General features: G+C 48.0%; 2 protein-coding genes across 2 annotated transcripts in view; one reads left to right on the forward strand and one right to left on the reverse strand.

Annotated features, from left to right (window-relative positions):
- Positions 1–23,375, reverse strand: part of LOC148647124 (NACHT, LRR and PYD domains-containing protein 3-like) — a 405,714-nt gene that overhangs the window by 138,649 nt on the left and 243,690 nt on the right. The gene's annotated exons all lie outside the window — the stretch shown is intronic.
- The window catches only part of LOC148647125 (latent-transforming growth factor beta-binding protein 3-like), a 47,810-nt gene continuing 25,766 nt past the window's right edge, over positions 1,332–23,375 (forward strand). Inside the window, exons 1-10 of the mRNA XM_088609404.1 lie at positions 1,332–1,341; positions 3,611–3,736; positions 5,196–5,327; positions 7,606–7,734; positions 9,094–9,213; positions 13,503–13,625; positions 13,733–13,855; positions 18,076–18,195; positions 20,383–20,511; positions 22,676–22,846. Coding sequence (XP_088465530.1) covers positions 1,332–1,341; positions 3,611–3,736; positions 5,196–5,327; positions 7,606–7,734; positions 9,094–9,213; positions 13,503–13,625; positions 13,733–13,855; positions 18,076–18,195; positions 20,383–20,511; positions 22,676–22,846 — 1,183 coding nt within the window. The remainder of the gene's footprint in view (positions 1,342–3,610; positions 3,737–5,195; positions 5,328–7,605; positions 7,735–9,093; positions 9,214–13,502; positions 13,626–13,732; positions 13,856–18,075; positions 18,196–20,382; positions 20,512–22,675; positions 22,847–23,375) is intronic.

The raw sequence follows: 23,375 nt of genomic DNA on the forward strand, positions 1-23,375 counted from the left end.
AGTATACTGTCACAAACTTAGTCTTGCCTTTATTAAAAGAACAGTATTAACTTGGAAGTGTTTAAAACTGAATTAATTTCAACGTTACCCATGAGAAGAATACATATTACCAGACTGATGTATTTGCTGACCTATATCAAATAAAATATGACATATTCATGTTCATATTACCAACTGTGATGCCACTATGAGGGCAGAAAACTGTCTTACAATGTTGTATTATTGACACTATTCTTTTTATGATTTAAAAATGAGCACTTGAAATTTCACAAGATTCCTAACTGTATGAAAAGGAAAGCAAGGTGATGTTTGCACATGGGCTGAGAACAGGAAACAGCCTGTGACTGGGTGGATGCAGACAGTCCTGTTCCACAGGGACCCGTGTGCAGCCTGTCTGTGTCTTTCTACAACTGTATCCCTGAGCTGTTCTGAAAGCTCCTTAGTCTCCAGGATTGAATCTTTTCTTGATATTCACTGCCTGACTGAGACAAAGGCGGATTTATTTCTTAAATTGTGTGAATTGTCATTTTTCTCATCTTATTAATGATCTTTTTTGGGTTTTCTACTTTGTTTGGAGTATTTTCCTTACCTAATAATACTACATAGTATTTTGACACACAAGATTTAAAACAACAAAATGCAAAAAACGTCAAGGTACTTATAGAATGAACTGTATAAAAGCACTATGCAATCTTATCCACTACAGTCAGCACTTCTGTGCCCTGTCATTTTAAATCTGAACACACTGTAGCGAATGCAAAATAAGCAGCATTTTTTTAAAAATCCAGAGCACAATCCTATGGACACGAGGGTAGGATCAGCAGGTTGGCTGCATTGGCAGCTCAGGATTTGCACCGGACTGGAGTGTAGCATTGCTGATGACGTCGTTGGGAAATGCGGAAGTCTCCTATCTTTGATAGGAAAATGAGTAATATTCCTACATTTACGTCCTGAATTAAAACTGTTTTAACGTAGTTTGCTGACATTGTGCTACTGTCCAGGTGATAATGGGAGGAAAGGTTTCGAATGGGAGATTTGCAAACATGGCAGTGAATGTGCGCTTGCCGAGAGCAGCCCATTTATTTTAAAACAGGAGAAGAAACTAGATGGTCAAATGCTAGCTGTTTGGGAATGACGGGTTGTCAACGGTGGGTCTTGGTCTTGGGAAAGACCAGATGAAGCTGGCAAATGTTGAAAAGTGACAAAGAGTCAGATCAATGACTAGCTGGTACTCAGCTGGTTTCTGGCTGAGATTAAACTCTGCATTGGAGCAGCAAACAGGACTATTGATTGTATGGTGTAGGCAGCGTCGTAGTACTGTCTATGCAAGGATGCACACGAGTGGGGAGAGGACAGCGAGACAGCAAGACTCATGCAACAGACATGCACAAGAGAGAGATGGGGATCTCATAGGTATTTATAGCATTTTGGGAGAGGAATGGATGTCAGAAGCAATTGTTAATTACTGATAGCTGAGTCTGATTGAACATGGTTGTTGTCATCCCTCCTGAACTTTTGTTATCAACTCCATTTAAAAGAATAGATAAGACAACAAAGCAAAGGCCTCACATAATAGAATCTACAGCTCAGTGACCCAGCGTCATCAAATACTGCACATCACAATGTTCACAAAGCTGATATTTATGGTAGGGCTGCCTTTCAGAATCCCCTTGTAACCAAGGGCATTGCATAGAAACCCATAACTTGATGTAATGAGCACAAAATCTTTACTTCTGAGCAGTGAACAAAATTACAAGGCACCAGTTCTGTAGGGTTTGGGCATTTACTGGGACAATTATTAATTGTAGCAGTAATTCACGAAATTGATTCTTTTGATGGCCTTAAAATCCAACCATGCGATATAACTCAAACAACGCACACACACAGGTACTAATACACGAGAATACATTTATTAATACATAAAATATGCATATAAACCTAACAGATCTTATCAAGAGGGTTATCAGAATACAAAAGGTATATATTCATTCAGTTACGAAGAGTTACATATACAGTATCAAGAGGACATACTGTACGTTCAGTATATCATTCATTTCGTAAATGAACTTGGTTATAACTTCTACATTGGATACTCAAAACAAGTACATAACTCTTAGGAATTAAATTGATATCAACTGGTTGGGATAACAATTGAATTCTCGAGCTGTAATGCATTGAAGTTGAATACTCATCCAATCTCTGGGGACTCAGATCTCCTGCGGCACAAAGAAACAGTTCCAAGCTGTTGCTGTCCAATCCGCGCTCTCTGGCTCCGTGCCAGGCTGTGCTGTGCGGCTTGCGACAGTGCACTGCTGATGCTCACTGACCGGCTAGTTAGTGTTGGCTTTAACTAGCAAAGTTTGTGCACAGGAGAAAAAATGACTGTGGGTCCCAGCAAGTCAGGAATAGGACTTCTGAATAGTGATTCAGCTGTCCACAGTTCTGACCTGTTCAGCTTGCTGCTGATGCTAACCTCGGGTGGATCTTTTGGTTACTCTCTGACAACCTCCGCTCTCGACTCTTAGAACAAAGGAAAGTTCTGGCACTCGGACACACTGGCTGTTCCGTGGTTGTCCAGGCTGAGTCTCAGGATGGTCAGGAGGCGCGCTGCGAGAATGTCCTGCCCTTGGGACCCTTTCTGCTCCTGGGCCGTCCTGCCCTGGAATTGTCTTGCACCCCTGGAATTCTCCTTAGAATTCTCTTTAGAATAGTCTCCTACAATTTCCCCTACTCCAGGCTCACTGTGTTGCCTGTTTTTACCATGAGGAACTTCAGCTCGTTCATTGGCTGAAAGTTTCATGGGCATCAGAGTCCCACATGGGTTACTCGGCCCTACCAGTCCCTGATTGGTTGGTCAAGGTGAGATATGAGTCACTTACTCCTGACACATAGGAATGCAGTCCAGATGTCCATCTGGCACTCCCTAGACAGATAGGCGCCAATGGATGACCATTGATCATGATAGCCAGGCTTAGCTAACTGCATCCCCATTTGGGAGCTGTCTCTTATCAAAGGAAACCTTAAATCAGCCTGCATGAATAGTTTCTCTGTGGCTGCACCAGAGATGAAGAGAGAGATGGGGCCTCATTTGGGAAAGCACAGCATCACTTAATTCTGTCTTATTAACAAGCATTGCCGCTACAGCAGGATCAGGGCTACCTGCTCCAACAACATGGCTAGTTCCACACTCTCACCACCTTTTGTGTAAAGAAAGTCTTTCCTAACTGCAGGACCTCTTCCAGCTGATTCTTGAAAGAAAGCAGGCTATCTGCTTCACGAACGTGACTGGCCAGCTTGTGCCACACTCCCACCACCCTCCGTGTAAAGAAGGGAGTCTTTCCTCATTGCGGGATCCAGGCTACCTGCTCCAACAACATGGCTAGGCAGCTTGTTCCACACTCCCACCACCCTTTGTGTAAAGAAAGTCTTTCCTAACTGCAGCCAGGCTATCTGCTTCAACAACATGGCAGCTTGTTTCATTTAAATGCACTTCCCCATAGTTTCCGCTTGTGCCCTCTGGTTTTATTTTTGCCTGAAAGCTTGTGATCATCAGCTGCTCCGTCACTAATTGTTTGTGGGTTCCCCCCCTTCCATGTTTTCCCCTGTCCAGAGACGGACGAATGCAGGCTGAACAGGAACATCTGTGGCCACGGAGAATGCATCAACTCTGCCAACGGCTTCGCCTGCCTCTGCAACACTGGGTACAAGGCTCACGCCCAGAGGAAGTACTGTGTGGGTGAGGAGCCCGTGCCCCACCGCTCACAAGAACAGCCAGGGCTGGCGCTGGCTCTCAGAGAGTCCTGGGCAACGTTCCCTCTTAGCCGTGCGCGTGTGCCCGTGCGCACACAGGTCATGAAATCAGTGCACATAGGAAATTGAATTGCGCACAAAAAATTGTGTGCATTATTTTTGCTACTTGATCGTCAATATCGATGCTCTTGTAGTCTCGTACCTCCCTGCTCCTGCCCGCTTGGACACTCGGTCTCTATGACTGGGTTCATGGAATAGCTGTCCCGGATCTTTTGGATCTCTATGCTTCTATGAGGATGGCTATATTAACAAAAAAATAATTTCAGGTTTACAATTTGACATACGCTCAATTTAGTGCGCACACGGTTTTTGTCACTGGGGAAGAGATTTGCACAACTTTCACAAATTCCTGCGCGCACAGGCCATTAGAAATTAGAGGGAGCGTTGGTCCCGGGTGGGTCGGTCTGGGAAGGCAGAGGTTGAGCTCAGACAGGGACCTGGTGACAACGTATTGAAACCTGGGTCAGCACTGCTGCCTGGCAGCGCTGGGGACCCGGGTTCAATTCCAGACCTGGGGGTGCTGTCTGTGTGGAGTCTGCATGGTCTCGCCATGCTCACGTCCTACGGTGCAAAGGCAGGCTGGGAGATTAATCGGCTTCTGGGGCAATCGGCCAGGTGTGTCTGTGGGTGCGCGCTGTGACGGACTGGCGTCCCGTCCAGGGTGTACCCCGCCTTGCGCCTGTTGCATGCTGGGATACGCTCCAGCTCCCCCACGAGCCCGTACTGGATGGAGTAGTTAGGCAATGGATGGATGGACCAGGATTCGTTTAACTGCCAGCGCACAGTTAGCACCATGCTGGGCACTGGGCAGCCAAGGCCTCTGCTCTCTTTCAGCTGAATGCTGACGCCTGTCGTTCTTGCCCGCTGTTTGATGACTTCAGCAATGTCCTTCAACAGGCACTGCCCCTCCGCAGTGGAGCTTGTGACCACCTCCTGAAGAGTGGGCACGCCGTGGGGGAGAGGGGGCTGCCCACAGGCATGGTGGTACTTGGGGGTGACAACCACAGGGGCACGGATAGGAGTAATAATATTAATAATAATGCTCACACTTCTATAGCGCCTTTCCTGGACACTCCACTCAGAGCTCTTTCCAGGTCATGGGGATCCCCTCCACCCCCAGCAGTGTGCAGCCCCACCTTTATGAGGCGCCAGTCCACTCCCCACACCCCAGCTCTCAGTGGGGAGGAGAGCAGAGTGATGGAGCCAGTTCAGAGAGGGGGGTTATTAGGAGGCCATGATGGGTAAAGGCCAGGGGGAAATTTGGCCAGGATGCCCAGTAAGAGGAAAGATCCCACTAGATGCCTGCCTGTTTGACTGCACCGGAGGGGGGGGGGGGCACTAACTGTGGTCCAGGCGATGAAATGAGGAGGCCTTCTCGGTTTCAGACGACAACGAGTGCGAGGCGGAGCCCTGCGGCAGTGGGCGGGGCCAGTGCATCAACACGGGCGGGTCCTACACCTGCAGCTGTAACCATGGCTACAAGCTGCAGATTCACCTTGGCAAGCGCACCTGTGCAGGTAAGGGCGGGGTGTCCCTTAGGTACCACCTGGGGCCTTAGACACCCAGGAAAGACCAGTCCTCTCGAAGCAGGAAAACGTCACAAATACTCAATGAAAAATACGCGAAACCAGGAAAGGATGGGAAATACGCGCAAATAATTTGATTTCAACAAAAAAAATACAGTTTTAGCTGAGTCTTTTAAAGTATGTCTTAAAAGTATTCTGTGCCAGCAAGCCTATCAACCTCCAGTACAATTGAACTAATTTCCTAACCTAAGCTTTCCTTCACTCGGGGAAGGTTAAAAAAAAAACCATGATAACCCTGGCTGGTTATCAAACTTTATCGGGGACAAATGAAGAGAAAAAAAAAGAAAAACCCCATCCCCAGACACCACAACACTCCTGTGGGGGTCAGAGGTCAGTTAAAACTTTTCTTACACTGACACCACGATAAAAACAAATCTGCACAACAACGTAAAACGGAAACTACTGCATGGCAGAACCAGCGCCGGATTTTCCCATGAGGCACCACAGGCACAGAGACTGGAGGCCTACGAAATCTTTAGGGCCCCACGAAGGAGGGACACACTAGTGACTCACGAGAAACGAGCTGGAACAGCATTCTCTAGGTACTCCAGATCAATAATCATACGTCTCTGTAGCAGCTGTACTACAAACTTTTTTTCCCCCCAATTCAAGGTCTTTAAATCTGCTTTTCTTGTTCAGTATTTACTCATTTCAAAACTTCATTCTTCAATTCCTCAACCTCTTTAAACACACAGTCCATGGACTATTTTTAAGACATTCAATTCCGACTGTATTACATCTACTCCGAGACGTTGGTCTGGAGCTCCTCTTGCGTACGTACGAGTGCATCTCCATTATTTTTTCCCCACATCACCTCCAGTTGTTTCGCTTTTCTCATTAGTTGCCATTGATTTTCTTGTAGTGCTATACATACACGATGGAGGTATCTTAGACTTCTCTTTCGACGACCCAGCGCTGTCTTTTCTCTTCCCAGTACTACGCATATCAAAATTCTTAAACTTAAAAAAAACAACCTTATTAGCTGTTCTTAAATTATTACCGAAGTCTAAACAACTACTGTTACGTCCTTATATTTCTGTAGTCAACATTCATATAACATTTCAGGTGGGTAGCTGCGTCAGCATGCGTAGGCTGCAAAGGAACAAATAATAGGTTTATTCCCTGCTGAAAAAAAGAAGAAAGAGAACACAACGTTTCGGCCGTGGAGACTTCTTCAGGTGTGAGAGAGATAGGGCTGTAGGCAAAGGTAAAGTAGCGGGAGAACAAAGGCTTACCAGCGCGGTGACGTCACCACCCTTCCCTGTGGATAGCAGGGACCTCAGACGCCGGCCTGAGAGAGATCTCCCTTTGGCTCAAGAGGCTGGGTCCCTGTTGAGTGACGCCAGAAGCCTGGGTTCAAGTCCCTGATTTTGGGGGGCTGACCTGAGGTGGCAGTGGTGAGGGTGCCTACCTGAACCCTATAGTGCTACATTATTATATTGTATATTATAATTAGGAACAAGTAATAGGTTTATTCCATACTGAAAAGAGAAGAAAGAAAACAACGTTTCGGCCGTGGAGCCATCTTCAGGTGTGAGAAAGACAGGGCAATAGGCAAAGGTAACTTTCTCACACCTGAAGAAGGCTCCATGGCTGAAACGTTGTGCTCTCTTTCTAATTTTTTTTTCAGCCTGGAATCACTTGTTCCTTTGCAGCCTACGCATGCTGATGCAGCTACCCACCTATATTATAATTATAATAAATAATATCATAACGGAACATTCAGGTCATGGAAAAACTCACAATTCCTCCTCAGCCTCCCCCCTGAACGCCATCTTGAACGCTCCGCTGTTCCAGAAACTAGAGGTATCGCAGCGACGGGCGCCCCATCCATCACGGGGGTTCGGCCATGAAGACTAATTTCAAGTGCGTCACGTCAGTCGACCTCATTCCATCGGCGTTTCCCGCTCTTTTTGCACGGTTTCAGAGTGAAAGTGTCCCCCTGGAGGGGGGGTCTACGCACCCCCACAATCAGGCACAATCAGGACAGAACTTTCTCGTTAACTCCCGATGAAATACGTCTCGCAGGCGCGTTTAATACGCGGCGAAGCCCCTCTACAAACGCAGAAACAACGGGCTGTTTTTTTTTTTCACCTCACGGACGCGCTGCCGAAATCGGTAGTTTGTTTTTATGAGAGGGGGGAGATTTCCAGTCGTCGGACAGCGGACGGCTCTGAGTCTCCTCTCCGTCCCGTCCCCCCCCCCCCAGACGTGAACGAGTGCGTCAAGCACAACCCCTGCGGGGAGAGCGGGCGCTGCGTCAACCTGCCCGGCGGCTACAGGTGCAAGTGCTACGAGGGCTACAAGAGCAAGTCCCACCGGCACCCCGTCTGCGAGGGTAAGCGAGCCCCCCCTCCACTTCCCCCCGCCGCTCCGCCATCTTGAACAATAACAACACGCTTCCCTTCCTCTCTCCTCGCCGTCTCATTCTCAGTTTGGCTGGCATTTCTGCTTTATTTCTCTTTAGCATTCTCATTAATCTCTTCCTTTTTTCAAAATTTTTCTTTTGATCTAACTTTCCGTTTTTCCACCACCCAGTCTGCGGACGGCGCTGTACTTGAATTTCATTCTAAATTGAAGACCTCGGTGGGGGGGTGACGTTTCATCTGCATGTGCAAAATATTGTAAAAACATCATTCCCCCCCCCACCTTAGCAGTATCGCCAGACTACGTCCTGTGTTGTCTTCGACTGTTGCTGAAAAGCTGGTCAACACGTTGGACTCGTCTTGAATTGAGTACCGGAATGCTCTGCTCACTGGGGTTTCTAAATCCACACTGGGCAAACTCCAGTCTGCCCAGAGTTCGGCAGCCAGAATCCTGACCAGGTCCGTGGGCCAGTGATCACATCACTCCCGTCCTGGAGTCCCCCCACTGGCTTCCTGTCGGGTTTCGTGTCGACTACAAAATCCTCCTGCTCGCCTGTAGGGCTCTGCATGGCCTGGCACCTCCGTACCTGTCTGAGTTACTGTCTTCCTCCTCCTCACCTCACAGCCTCTGTTCCTCAGACTCTGGTCTCCTATCTGTCCCCCAAGCCTATCTACACTCTGGGGGCGACAGGGTCTTCTCCTGCTGCACCCCAAAGCTCTGGAGTTCTGTCCCCAAGGATATCGGAGAGCCATCTTCTCTAAACTCCCTCAAATCCAGACTGGCTCTGTGTCTGTCCCTCTGCTTTCCGACTGTATTCCAAAACCTCACTGTAATTGTCTAATCCTGCAGTCTCCTCTCACTGTGTCCTTACTGTAAAGTACCTTTCAGAAGCCACTTTTAAAGTTTTATTACCAGTATAAGCGCGAGATCAGGGTCTTCTCCTGCTGCGCCCCAGAACTGTGGAGTTCTGTCCCCAAGAGTAGCAGAGAGTCACCTCCCCTGAGCTCTTTCGAATCCAGACTCCAAACCTCCTCCTTCTTCAGAAGGGTTTTAATTTAACTGGCTCTGTGTCTGTCCCTCTGCTTTCCTCCTGTATTCCAAAACCTCACTGTAATTGTCTAATCCTCCAGGCTCCTCTCACTGTGCCCTTACTGTAAAGTAACTTAAAGAAGCTACTTTTAAAGTTTATTACCAGTATAAGCACGAGATCGGGGATGCCCTGCTCCGCCGCGACCTGGCGAATTCCAAAGACAGGGTTCAGGAAAGCTCAAAGAGGGGGCAGCCCCCCGCCCCAGTTTTAACGAAGATGCTCCCTCTGCTGTGGTTCCAGATATCGACGAGTGTCTGGACCCCCACACCTGCCCCAACGAGCAGTGCGAGAACACGCCCGGTTCCTACGAGTGCGTACCCTGCCCCCCCGGGCACCGCGCCAAGGACGGCATCTGTTACGGTGAGCCCCCCCCATCCCGACTGTCCGAGGCCCGGACACCCAAAATCGTCTCTTTTTTTTTTGTCTCGTCCTCCTGTTTCTCGGCAGCCTGGGGGGAGAGCAGAGCCGACAGATGAAGAGCTGCTCTGCATCGTTAAAGGCCAAGTCAGATCGCGTTTTGCGGTACAGGGCTGCGCAGTCGCTAAGAACGGGCACTGGCCCAGTCGGATATAGGAGTACGGGATAGCAGGCTGTTCCTACCAGCTGGTGATCCTCATCTCTGGTTTATTGATACCCGGATCGCAGAAGCCTCACTGTCCACATCGCAGAACTCCTCTGGCGCAGCCAACGGCAGCAATCCAGATGATTCCCTCTGCTCCTTTAGCTGGAATCCAGCCGTTTTCGTCTTTTCCCCAATCCTGATCTAGGAAGCCCTAGCACTCACACCTGCCGGGTTTTCATTCCAGCCCGGCCCTCAGCCCCGAAGTGACTTAATCAGGGGGATCCATTTGAACCCCTTTCCGCCCTGTCATGCGTCGCAGGTCCGGCTTTTATCCACTGCCTTTCAAAAGCCAAGTCACTTCTTATGTAGAAAACCTGCAGAGACACCCGTCAACCCAGCTGTTACTTCCATTAAGGCCCCATTAGGCCCGGCTGGAATGGAAACCAGCAGATGGGTGGGCATTTCTCTCTTGCTGCTGTAGTGACGGCACTTCTGGACACGCACTGACGTATGCATCTGTTTGCAGCTGCCCACAGTGTCACGAGCCGGGGCGTTACCCAGCAGAGTCCAGGCACGTACTCTCGGATCCAGCTCCCTGCCTTTTTTTTTTTAGTCAGCCCAGTACTCGACGCAAATGCGTGAGGTTTTCAGACCAAGGCACGAGACTGTGAGATTTGCTCGCAGTGCAGAGAGAGCACAGACACAGACACAGACACACCAGAGCATGGTTTCCCAGAAGCCAAGGCATTTCCCAGCATGTCTCTGGAGTGCGGGTGGATATTGGAGCAACCTTAGGAGACATGGAACACCGGGAGAACATGCAAACTCCACACAGACAGCACCACAAGGCCAGAATTGAAGGGCTCCAGAGCTATCTATGAGGCAGCAATGCTGACCACTGTGCCGCAGTGCTGCGCAGATAAGGAGCTGATAAAGAAAAATGATCCAGTAAGTTATTCAGCCTGAAGAGGTGAGTGTGATTCATACAGTAGGTCATTGCTGGTGGCGGAAGATGAGGCAGTTGCTGAGCAATCCCACGATGCACGAGTCGGGCAGGTTGAACTCGCTCGTGTGACGAATGGGGTGGCCAGTTTGCGTCGGGACCTGCTCGGTCGGGCCGGGTCTCCCTCTCTAAGCTGACACGCTGGGGGCAGGTGGGCTCCTGCGCTGGGGTCTGCATGCACACACTCCTCCTTCTGGGTTTCGGGTGGCCTTTCCTTGACCTCTCTTGGCTGGTTTCTCTTTTAGCTTGGGGGGGGGGGGGGTTGGAGGTCTCGCTCCAGAAGCGGATGGATGTGCTCCGATACGTGCGACACCCAGCGCTCGCTGTCCGCAGTGTTGGGATACAGCAGGGTCTCCACACCCACGAGGGTCCGGTGCAGTGAACTGTTGCGAACAGCCAAATTCACCCCCCTGTACCGTAATTACACCATCGTGTACTGCAGTATATAGAATGATTGGCTCAAAGACATCAGAAACCCTCCCTCATCGGATAATTAAAGTACTAATGCGTTAGCTTTAAGTTAAGCACAATAAAACTGATCAACTGAAACAAACAAATGCAAACACAAACTGATAGTGATCAGCTAAAATAAAGAACATGAATCCCTCCTCTGCTGTGCAGCGGATGCCTGCAGTCTCTCTCTGCCTCTGTGATCCGCATGCCCCACTGTAATGAAGGATAAAACTGTCAGAGAGCCTGCAAAGTCTTCTCCGGCCTGTCATTCCCAGCACTGCTGACACAGAACCTGGAGCGTTGGCTCCGGTGTGTTACCCTGAGCAGGCTGAGCTGCGGGTGCTGGGGAGTGGGTAGCTGGGCAGGGGGCAGGGAGAGGCTTGCTCGCTCGCTCGATTTCATCTCGCCATCCTGGTCCGGCACGGCGCTAATTGGACCGCCGCACATGCCAACCTCGGGCTTGGTGTCGCACCCCGCTCTGCCCGGCTTCGACCCGACTGGATTGCGAATCCGGGAAGGGTATATCTGCAGGAGGCCGGGCCCTGCCGTGCACCCACGGTGGCCGGCAAGGTGTGGTTGGGCCTCGAGGAGCGGTAAGACAGACTTTGATCCCCAGCGGGATCCAGGCGGGCCGGCAGTCCAACTCCCCACTCCTCACAACCTGGACTGAAGGGGATCCTGCGGGGGAACATCGGGCGGCAAGTGTTTCGAGTCCATTTCTGGTTGTTCCTGCTGCCGAAGCCCGAACCCGTTGAGGGGGTTCCTAATATTTTGGCCAGTGAGTGCAATCCAGCGGGAGGGAGGAGGCAGGGTGCTGGATAACCTTCTCTCTCCAGGGGAATGCGGAGCAGCCTGCACGTGCAGTAACGTTGTTTCCTTCCTCTGTAGAATAGACGTGGTCTTTCTCTTCGTAAATTAAGGGTCTTTTCTTTTTCAGCCAGACACTGCCTCTGCACGTTTCCCTCGATAATAATCTCGGGGCTTTTTGACTTTAGTGTTCCTACCAGAGTACATTTATTGCAAAGTCTGCCAGGCCAGGGCTGCTCTTATTGCCCAGTGCCGGGTGTGGAGACGCTGCTTTTCACAAAGGGTGGTGGGGGCGTGGAACAAGCTACCCAGCCATGCCGTTGAAGGCGGTGCCCCGGCTTCTTTCAAGACAGCTGGAGGAGATCCTGGGATTCATTAACCTAACGGGGCGAAAGTGCCAATCTCCTCACTTGGATTGTTTTTATGTTCTTATTAGTGGGATTAGTTATGAATTCAGCTGATGTTTCTGGGAGTAGGTTAAAAGGAGATGCCAAAAAACAGTTTGCACAACATAAACCAGCGTACTGAATAAACTGTCTACGCTGGTCATTTTCCTGCAGATGAACACTGTGCATCGCCACCATTTTTACAACCTGTTCCTGATCACTGTTTGCTTAATCTCTGCCAGTTAAAGGAGCACCTTTGCACTGTTGATTGGAAAAGTGTCCCACTGAAGTCAATATACTAATAACGTATATATGTCAAAATACATGGACTTTTTGAAAATTTATAAAAGCCCAATGTAAGGTGCTTAATTTAGTAATTATCCTGTTCAGTTGGAAGGTGTATATCCTATTTTTCCTGATGATTTTAATCAATCACAAATGGGCTGCTCTTTCAACAAGGATGATGGGCGTGGATTGACGGTTTTCATCAGGATAGGCCGACTCCAGCCCTCAAGGAGGGCCAGTTCCCCAGCCAGTTCCATTCCACCGCTCATCCTTACTGTCTTACGGGCACTTATCCAAGTAACCAGTCAGATCTCCTCATTTTTCACAATTTGACAATCGCTGATAAAATCGGCAGGAACATGTCTGCAGAGGGACACTTCAGAAGCATTGCAGTATTAAACACGTATCTATATCTATATGAAAAAAGACCATTTGAAAATATAAGTGTTCTACAGTATACTGCAGAAAAGTAGAAACACTAGTGTATAATTTTAGATATTTTAATCTTAAATTTCAGACATGAAAACTGACATTAATGTTAACTGTCTTAGACATAATTTTACATAATTTTGTACATGATAGTATGTATATTTGAAACATTTCCATATACATTTAAATCAAACTAATGTTAAGTAAATATTTTAGATGACAGGGTCTTCTCCTGCTGCGCTCCAGAGCTCTGGAGTTCTGTCCCCAAGGATATCGGAGAGCCACCTTCTCTAAACTCCCTCAAATCCAGACTCACAGCTTCTTCTCCTTCAGAAGGGTTTGATTTAACGGGTTCTGTGTCTGTCCCTCTGCTTTCCTGCTGTATTCCAAACCTTTGTTTTAATTGTCTAATCCTGCTCTCTCCTCCAGCTGTGTGCTTTTCTTCCCCTTACTGTCAAGTGCTTTAAGAAGCCTCTTTTAAAGATAAAAGAGATAAATATGATAAAAATATTTTTATTATTATATATTTAACTATATTTTTAGAAAATATAGTTATGTTTCCAGGTGGTTCTGCGTTTGATGTGGTGGATTGGCAGGTGGCTTGGACTCGGATCTCTTGACATTTTGGCTGGTTGACGTTTCTCTTCGGGGTGGGTGAAGGGAATCATGGGGGGGGGCGGGGGGAAACAGGCGGGTTAACCCTCGCCTTGCTGGAATCTTGCAGACATCAACGAGTGCCAGACCCCCGGCGTGTGCCCCAACGGCCACTGCGAGAACCTGGTGGGCACCTACCGCTGCCTGTGCCACGAGGGCTTCGTCCCAGAGTCCGACAGCAAGGGCTGCCGAGGTGAGATCCGCCCACTCCCCCCCCCCCTCCCGCCGTGGTGATGGTCTGTGCCAGCCCGTGACTCCCATCCCCACCCCCACCACCACCACTGTGCTCCCTGTCAACAGACATCAACGAGTGCGAGGATGCCCGGCTCTGTGCCAACGGGCACTGCATCAACACCGAAGGCTCCTTCCACTGCCAGTGTTACCCCGGGTACCAGCCCACGCAGGAGGGCAGCCACTGCGAAGGTAGGCCTCCCTCTGCCCTGTTCCGTTCTCACCCCGTTTCAGCAAAGCTCTGCCTAAATAACCTGGGAGAAAGAAAGCACGAGTCCCGACAATAGACACCCTAATCCCCAGATTTACGAGCGCAGTTAGAGCCCAAATTTCTTTTTCAGAAGCAAAACACCTGTGAAAGCAACACCCATTACAATACCCATTCAAATAGAGGTAAAAGTCTTCGCTTCATTCCAAGCGATCATAACCGGACATCAGCCCATTGCATTTAGATACTTTTCCAGTTTGCTTGGGTAGTTTGGCACCAAAACTGCTAATTGTGGGTTATAGCATGTAGAATTCACCAACACTGTTTTTTTCATTTAAATGCATTATCAATGGAGAGGTCATATGGAGAAGTTATAGCACACATAGAACAGTAGAACAACATTCCTGAACAACATTTTGTACTGAACCGAAATGGTGTATTATGTTAGTTAACACGTCTTGTGCAGTCTTTGACTGTAAACCCATAAAAGTCAGACATCTCTGGAGATTTTGATACCATCGTGTGCATGCATCATCAGATTAAAACTAGGAATGCATTGGGGATATTCAACGTATGCGTGCATCATCAGATTAAAACATTTCACTGTCCGAAATTGTTCAAGTTTGTCTATCAATATTATTGTTGCACTCAGAATATTATCCCGCACTTTAACTAGTGTTACACCCTTACCATGTCTGTGAAGACAGTTAGGACAACAGCCAGGAGCAAGGTAGAATTAAAAAGGAAGAATGAGCCACACACTCAGAGCTTATATTAGTCAGGGATGTTCACTTGTGGAAAAAAATTATTCGTGTGAGTATGCCTCCTTCCTTTGTTTTAGAACTTTCTTGATTAACGAGCTGTGGCACCAGCCCTGAGCTTCCCGACACAATCTCTTTTTAATTCTCACCTAGAGAACATCTGTATCTCATGATCAAATAATTTCAGTAATAATAATAATTGCTTACACTTATATAGCGCTTGTCTGGACACTCCAATCAAAGCACTTTACAGGTAATGGGGATCCCCTCCCCCCACCAGCAGTGTGCAGCCCCACCTGGATGATGCGACGGCAGCCATAGTGCGCCAGAACACTCCCCACACCCCAGCTCTCAGTGGGGAAGAGAGCAGAGTGATGGAGCCAGTTCAGAGAGGGGGGTTATTAGGAGGCCATGATGGGTAAAGGCCAGGGGGGAAATTTGGCCAGGACACCAGGGTTACACCCCTACTCTTCTGGAGAAACACCTTGGGATTTTTAATGACCACAGAGAGTCAGGACCCCGGTTTTATGTCTCATCGGTGCCTTTTTAAAGTATAGTATCCCCATCACTATACTGAGGCACACAGGCCATGGGGTGAGCGCCCCCTACTGGCCCCACTAACTCCTCTTCCAGCAGCAGCCTCAGCTTTCCCAGGAGTCTCCCCCTCCAGGTACTGACCACGCTCACACCTGCTGAGCTTCAGGGGGGGGGCTGCCAGTGGGGAACTGCAGGGTGATATGGCTGCTGGCAAATTTCAAGTGCAGGTTTTGCGCATCTGGCCTCTAGCAGACAGTTGTACAAAGAAAGATGGGGGTGAGGATGCAGACTGTCCCATCAAGAAGGTTTTCCAAGAAAAAGACAGATCTCCTCAATTTCATGGTGCCGTATTTTGCCCCGGGAAGCTGTAGCATTGACAGCATTAGAATTAATTTCCCTTTCATAGCACCCAGTATCAACATGTCACTTTAATACTGTTTCCAAAATGATTTCTAGTTCTGATATGGCCAGTTAACCATTTCGGTTCATTTATTTTGTGTTTTTTAAAGAAAAGAAGTGGAGATTTTTTTTTTTTGGGGGGGTGGGGGTGGTTTGCACGTCTTTGCCAGGAACGTCACTGTCAAAGCAGTGAGATCACTGGGGCATGTCCTACAAAACTGACTCTTTATAATAATAATTATAATAATAATAATTGCTTACACTTATATAGCGCTTTTTCTGGACACTCCACTCAAAGCGCTTTACAGGTCATGGGGATCCCCTCCACCACCACCAGTGTGCAGCCCCACCTGGATGAGGCGCCAGTCCGCTCCCCACACACCAGCTCTCAGTGGGGAGGAGAGCAGAGTGATGGAGCCAGTTCAGAGAGGGGGGTTATTAGGAGGCCATGATGGGTAAAGGCCAGGGGGGGAAATTTGGCCAGGACACTGGGGTAACACCCCTACTCTTTTCGAGAAACACCCTGGGATTTTTAATGACCACAGAGAGTCAGGACCTCGGTTTTACGTCTCATCTGAAAGACGACGCCTGTTTACAGTATAGTATACAGTATACTTTTTGACACTACGCAACAGTATACAGTATATTAATAAAGAGGTGCGATGAGCCCTCTCGACATGATATTTTAAGGGTGACGTCCCTCCCAGGGTTGCTCAAGATCTGCAGTGCATGTCGGCATTGTGGATGTGGCGCCAGTTTTGTGCCGGGAGGATTGGGCCCAGTTTGAATCCAACCCCATAAGGTACCGGGTACTCTATACAGGCAAAAGCACCACCTGCAACTTTTCTATGGTCTGTTGGCTGTTTTTTATTTGATAATTTCTTAGTAATGTTATTTTATGTGGAATGAGTCATTGTTGCATGCCTGCGGCTTAAATTACCCCCTCCTGGAGATGAATAAAGTATTTGGGGTTGAATTGAAAATGCTTAGCCCCGTGAAAAAATTGGGCACAAATGAAATTTACGTAGGATAACCGCACCGCTTCAACTAGAAAAAACGCACCGCTTGGAGAAATTAAATTCCTCCGTTCCAGACCAATGGGATTCGGTCATCCGCAAGATGTTCCTTTGAGGCCAGGGATCATTAACATCACGCAAAACCACACAGTTAGAAATTACAAAAAAAAGCTAAAAGAGAAGTCAAGGAGCTTGAAAATGACTAAGAAGGAAAAAGATGGGAAATCAGACAGTTTATAGTACTGGGAGTTGAGCAGCTTTCTGGTAGAGAAGGATGTTAAGATCCTTTAAAGGCCTCAGTGGAAAACTTCTTGTCTGGCTGTTCCAGTGAGGAACCCAGAGCAGGTAGTCTGGGGACTTGCAGCAGATTAAACTGACCTGATCCTAAAGACGGGGGTGAAGTCTGAAAAAGCAGAAAGTCAGTGAGGTAGATGGGACCCCTTTTTCCTTTCACAGTCTTGGAATGCCAGCAGCCATATCGCCCTGCACCTCACCGTTGGCAGCCCCACTGGAGCTCAGCAGGTGTGAGCCTGGCCAGTACCTGGAAGGGAGATTCCTGGGAGAGCTGAGGCTGCTGCTGGAAAAGGTGTCAGTGGGGCCAGCAGGGGGCGCTCACCCTGTGGTCTGTGTGGGTCCTAATACCCCAGTATAGTGACGGGGACACTATACTGTAAACAGGCGCCGTCCTTTGGATGAGACGTAAAACCAAGGTCCTGACTCTCTGTGGTCATTAAAAATCCCAGGGTGTTTCTTGAAAAGAGTAGGGGTGTTACCCTGGTGTCCTGGCCAAATTTCCCATTGGCCCTTACCAATCATGGCCTCCTAATAATCCCCCTATCTGAACTGGCTCCATCACTCTGCTCTCCTCCCCACTGAGAGCTGGGGTGTGGGGAGCGGACTGGTGCCTCATCCAGGTGGGGGTACACACTGCTGGGGGTGGAGGGGAGACCCAATTACCTGTATAGTGCTTTGAGTGGAGTGTCCAGAAAAGCGCTATATAAGTGTAAGCAATTATTATTATTATTATTATTATTATTATTATTACCTACTGTCCGGTATCGAAGCATTCAGTCAAAGATTAACAGATTACAGAACAGCTTCTACCTCCAATAAGACTGCTAAATAGCCGAGCTGCAGTTACCTTCAGCAAATCACCTGTAATGGCTACATTGACACACAGTTTTCACTGTATTCGGCCTGCTGCACTACTTAGACATAATGTATTGCATACACCCTGGGCGCATCGCAGCTCTATGTATATTGAGCTCTGTCTTGAGTTTATTTTATTCCATTTCTATTGCATTATTATCTATTATTATGTAACCTTTCATTTTCTGATTTATACCACTCCCTTTGAGCATGCCGAAAAGACATTTCATCGCCGGCAACTACTGCTGCATGCTGTATTGTTTGTGCATTTGATAAATCAACTTTGATTGATTGATTGACAGGTTTGGCTTTCCCCCCCACCCACCCCCCCTCCCCATGCAGACATCAACGAGTGTGAGAGACCCTCGAACTGTCAGAGGGGCCGCTGCATCAACACCATGGGCTCCTACCGGTGCGAGTGCCCCAAGGGCTTCCAGCTGGTCAGTGGGCGTCTCTGCCAAGGTAGGCTGGTGCTTGCCATTGGTCAGGAGATATAATCACCAGTGACACTAGCATGCACAGGGGCCCCGTCTCCCCGAGCTTAGTGTCCGACACGGTGATTGTAGTGCAGCAGAGAAAGCATGTCCCAGTCCAAATGTTCATTTCAAGCCAGCAGCCATATCGCTCTGCAACTCACAACTGGCAGCCCCATTGAAGCTCAGCAAGTGGGAGCCTGGTCAGTGCCTGGATGAAGAGACCTCCTGGTTAAAACTAAGGTTGCTGCTGGAAGAGGTGTTAGTTGCGCCAGCAGGGGGCGCTCACCCTGCGGTCTGTGTGGGTCCTAATGTCCCAGCACAGTGACGGGGACACTAGACTGTAAACAGGCGCCGTCCTTCGGATGAGACGTAAAACCGAGGTCCTGACTCTCTGTGGTCATTAAAAATCCCAGGGTGTTTCTCGAGAAGAGTAGGGGTGTTACCCCGGTGTCCTGGCCAAATTTCCCCCCCTGGCCTTTACCCATCATGGCCTCCTAATTACCCCCCTCTCTGAACTGGCTCCATCACTCTGCTCTCCTCCCCACTGAGAGTTTGGGTGTGGGGAGCGGACTGGCGCCTCATCCAGGTGGGGCTGCACACTGCTGGGGGTGGAGGGGATCCCCATTACCTGTAAAGCGCTTTGAGTGGAGTGTCCAGAAAAGCGCTATATAAGTGTAAGCAGTTATTATTATTATTTCCTGTGAAAGCCCGCCATTTTCCAGCACAAATAAAACTTCCCTTCCTGCTCTTGTTTTCTGGAACCTCATCGTCCGTCAGAAGGTATCGTAATGGGTTAGGGGGTGTGAGTAATTTAATGTAGGGCGTCACGTGGTAGTGATTCAAAAAACAAGAGAGAGAAGCAGATTAAAATCGGGCTGCTGGATAAAGTTTGCCTGTCAAGCAAATCCTTAAAAAGTTAAGAACTGCACATTCCCTCTGGTCAGGAATGAAGAAATGGGAAGGCTTATCGGCACATGATTTCTTTTGTCTCTGGCAGGGCGAAGAAACCAGGCAGCAAATGTAAAAAAAACAAACTAATATTTGCTTGCAATAATTTACAGACCTCAAAGCACAACATCTACATCTATTTTGTTTAGATATTAATAAAAGTGCGAGTTATCGGGTTCCTCTTATGTAGTGAGGCACGAATACTGTATATAGGAAAATGGGGGATGTCGTTCTTTATAAAGTAAAGATCCTGTTCAATACTAAATTTCTTCCTCAAATGGACGCTAAATGAGTGGGGAACCTCTTCCCGACTCCAAACTTGACATCACTAAACAAGCGAGAGACGAAAGCTACACACATATAATCATCCATTATTTCCCTTTATTGATCCCTCATCAATTTCCCTTCGGGATCAATAAAGTCCTATCTATCTATAAGAAATTGGTATTTACACATTGATAAGAGAACAGTCCCTTACCTAAAGCCTAGAGTTTAGTGCTCAGATTAACGGGTGTTCTGTTCTTACCGTCTGTCAGTTGAGGTCTGCTCTCTTGTGGTCCTGATCCTTCTCCTGTTTTTCTTTCTTCTCTTTGTTAATTACTGTATCAACATTGGTCCGGTCTCCTCTGTTGATCCCCTAAGAGCGCTGACTTTGGGATTGATACAAAATTAGCTTAGTCTTAATTGGGGGGGGGGGAGGGTAATTGCTTGGCTTGCTGGATTTTAAGACAGGAAAAAAGAGGCTGTCTTTCTGGTAGCAAAATTTTGTCCAGTGACTGGAGGCCTCCTGAACTCCTGTCGCACTGTGCAGCTTTCTGAAATATCCTAAACCCTCCATAGCGTAGCAACTGCTTTTTGTCCAGGAACAGGTAAAGGTGTACGTGACACCCGAAGAAGACTCCACAGCCGAAACGTTGTCTCTTTTCTTTCCCTTTCAGCGTGGAATGAGTTTTTATTCAGCATAGTACTGATCTTTAACTGTGTTAATATATTCTGAAACAAGGTCCATGCGTATTCGGTTTCCAGTCCATGATCTGTACGGCTCTGTGGCCGAACAACGATGTTTAGAGACAAGAGGAGGCCACGTAGACTCTCTGCCTCCTTTGCTTGTAAGGTCTGGATCAGCTTTGAGGAAATCTGTTTTTTTTATATATATATATTCTTGGTCATAGTAAAGGTGAAATCTTGGCAGCCTTGCCTTCATGTTATTTCTGTCCCCTCGTAGACATCGACGAGTGCGCCCACGACAGGAGTCTTTGCCAGCCGAACGGGCTGTGCCAGAATGTGGAGGGCAACTATATCTGCCTGTGCCATGAGGGCTTCATCAGCTCAGAGGACAAGCACAGCTGTGAAGGTAGATTACATCTGTGATCTGCGAAAAAAGACCTGCCACCTTCCCTGCTGTTTCTTTGGCTTTTGTTTCTTTATTTTGCAGCCAGGACTCAACCAGTAAATGTATTCACTCGGAACACACCATGAGTCCTTAGGCCCAGACAACGCTGAATCAAACCTGGGTCTTGAGTTGCCGTAGCTGGGATTCCCTGAGCAGTAGGCATTCTGCCAAAGGGGTAGGAGGAACGTTAGTCAGCCAGTGCCTTCATGGCGATTTGGTTAAACGGTGACCCGCCGAAACACATGGCATCATCACTCGGTGCTACCCATCCCATAAGGCATGGCGGAGTGGCCGGGTCATCAAAAAGCTGAATGTTGCCGAGAGGTGTAACTGACAGTTATCGGCTTTGTCGGGCATTCCTGATGTGACACGAAGGAGTGCAGTGATGAGCTGGGCTCATACAGCTGGGGCAACGTGTCAACTCTTGAGAATCAAAGAAGTGTCTCGGGGTGCATTCCTCACATGGAAATGAGAGGATTCAGTAGCACCTTAAGGGAGCTGATTTTTCTCGTTAGACAGGAGAACAAAACCAGACGGAGAGTGGCCACACCCAGGGAGATAGAACTGTGATATCTCGGGTTAGGCACAACAAGGGGCATTTACGGAGACTGTTCAAGTAAAGAGGAAAATTAAAACTGAAGGTTGCCGTTTCTGACTGCCAGATGATTGAAGTTCAAGTCTTGTCTTCTGGCCAAATAGGATCTGCCAGTGATTTAAAAATCTATTTAATCAAGATGTAACAGGGAAAGTGGAACAGCGAAGGTTGAGGACCTAACTCGGGCAGGAAGGGTAAGATATCAGGTTTGTCCGAAACTCAGTAAGTACCTCCCATATAAATATCTGAGAGAAGATGGGTTTAATGTGTGTGAATCCTCAGCAGGCGGGCTACGTGACAGGAGGATCTGTTATACCTAGATACTAACAGTCATGGATTGGAATTCCAAAGGAATGATAAAGACCTCCTCTTGATGTCCTTCAACAAACAGGCCACCATCAACTTCAAATCCTGTAGAGCGAAGCACTGAATTGAGGAGCTGTCTCCAAGCTAGCACTTACCCTGCAAGCAACAGGAGCTGCTTCCCTATGGAGAAGACTCAGCCCCAACGATGCTCTCCCTGTGGTGTAACCCGGTTTCTGGGGAGAATCCCAGTCGCAATGATGCTGTCCAGATCTAAACCACCCGAGGAATGCCTGCATCCTCTGATCTGCCTTCATCAGCTGAGCCACACTCAGGTGTCCCTGCTTTTTAAAATCCCCTGATTCCAGCATCCAAGTACAGATTTCATTACACCTTTAAGAAAGCAGTAAGTTTAAAACTCTGGTCTGGTCCTTGTGAGAAGAAGTGTTTGCAGATTTTTTTTTAACGCAGCCCTCTTAAATCACCTCTGTAACAGATCAGCATTTGAATTGATCCGTATCTTTAAACATGATTAGCTGGGAATTCATCATGCATTGGATCTGTGTGTTTCAAAGCGATAAGCTGGGAAATCAAGTGTTGGATTTTCCACCCGCAAACAGGAAACATGAGCTGGCAGGTTGTTGGTGATGTTGTTTCCGTACCACTGCTCACTAAGAGAGGAACCACATTCAGAGAATTGAGAAGACATGGGTGCCCTCTTGTGGGTTGGGGTGGAATAAACAGGCACCTTGCTACACCCCACTAAAAGGATCCTCACCAGATCCAGTGCTAAAGACTCCCTGAAACAAATCTTCTCCTTCTGAAACCAAGACCTTTGCTTCGAGTGCAAAGAATTGCAAGAGGAAACAAGGACTGCTCAGACCATGGACAGCTGGAGAACATGCTTTTATACAAGGAGGTCACGAGTGAAGGCAAGCTAGCCAGCTTGGGAACTCAGCTGTGGTTCAGGGCAAAATTCTATAACAGAGCCCAGAGCACTGCCAAGGTACTGGTTGCCAGGGTTACATGATCCGACAGGAAGCCTGCTCCACCTGAGATGGGTTGGGTCGTAAATGGTGGACAGGTGGAACAGGCTTCCTGTCGGATCAGGTAACCCCTGCAACCAGTAGAAACTCCTCTGGATGCTGTGGCAATGCTAGCTGTGGGGCTCAGTGGTGATCCATGGGGGGGGGTGCCAGCATGACAAGCTCCTGTTTTCTTCTGCAGAGATCGAGACGGACGACGACGACAAGAAGGAGTGCTATCTGAACCTGGACGACACAGTATTCTGCGACAGTGTCCTGGCCGTCAACATCACCAAGCAGGAATGCTGCTGCACCGTCGGGGTGGGCTGGGGGGACAGGTGCGAGATCTACCCCTGTCCCGTCCACAATTCCGGTACGACCGTCTACTCCCCCCACCCTTAACTCAGCCCACTTCTGTGTGTGTGTCCAGTTTTGCAACAAGCCTTTAAAATGATTGGGGAAATATATTAAATTCAGTCTTATCAGTTCAAACGTCAGTGCAGCTTTATTTCCACCAATAACGTGCAAAAAGATAAGAGACTGATACTAAGCAATGAGGCCTAATTAAATTGGTTCTGAAGCTAGGCAGTATCAAAGCTTTCTAACTTTGCTAAATTAGATCTAGTCGTGATTCTTTCTATTTAAACTTCTGTTCATCATTGAGCAGGATCAGTCACCCCAGTCACATAAAAAAGAATGGTATAGCATTCGCGAAGGTTTGGTGCAGAGAACCATCGCCGGTTGCCAGATTCACATACAACTAAGTCTAAGTCATTTATACCACCACATAATCTACTGCAGTTTATAGTATAGTACTCAGTTTAAAAGACATAAGTAAAGCTCTTATATAACAAAACACTAATGCATTGGCTTTAAGTTAAGTAAAATAAAACTGATCAACT

This window comes from Lepisosteus platostomus, chromosome 16, assembly GCF_059453375.1.
Source record: "Lepisosteus platostomus isolate fLepPlt1 chromosome 16, fLepPlt1.hap1, whole genome shotgun sequence".
Lineage (NCBI taxonomy): Eukaryota > Metazoa > Chordata > Actinopteri > Semionotiformes > Lepisosteidae > Lepisosteus > Lepisosteus platostomus.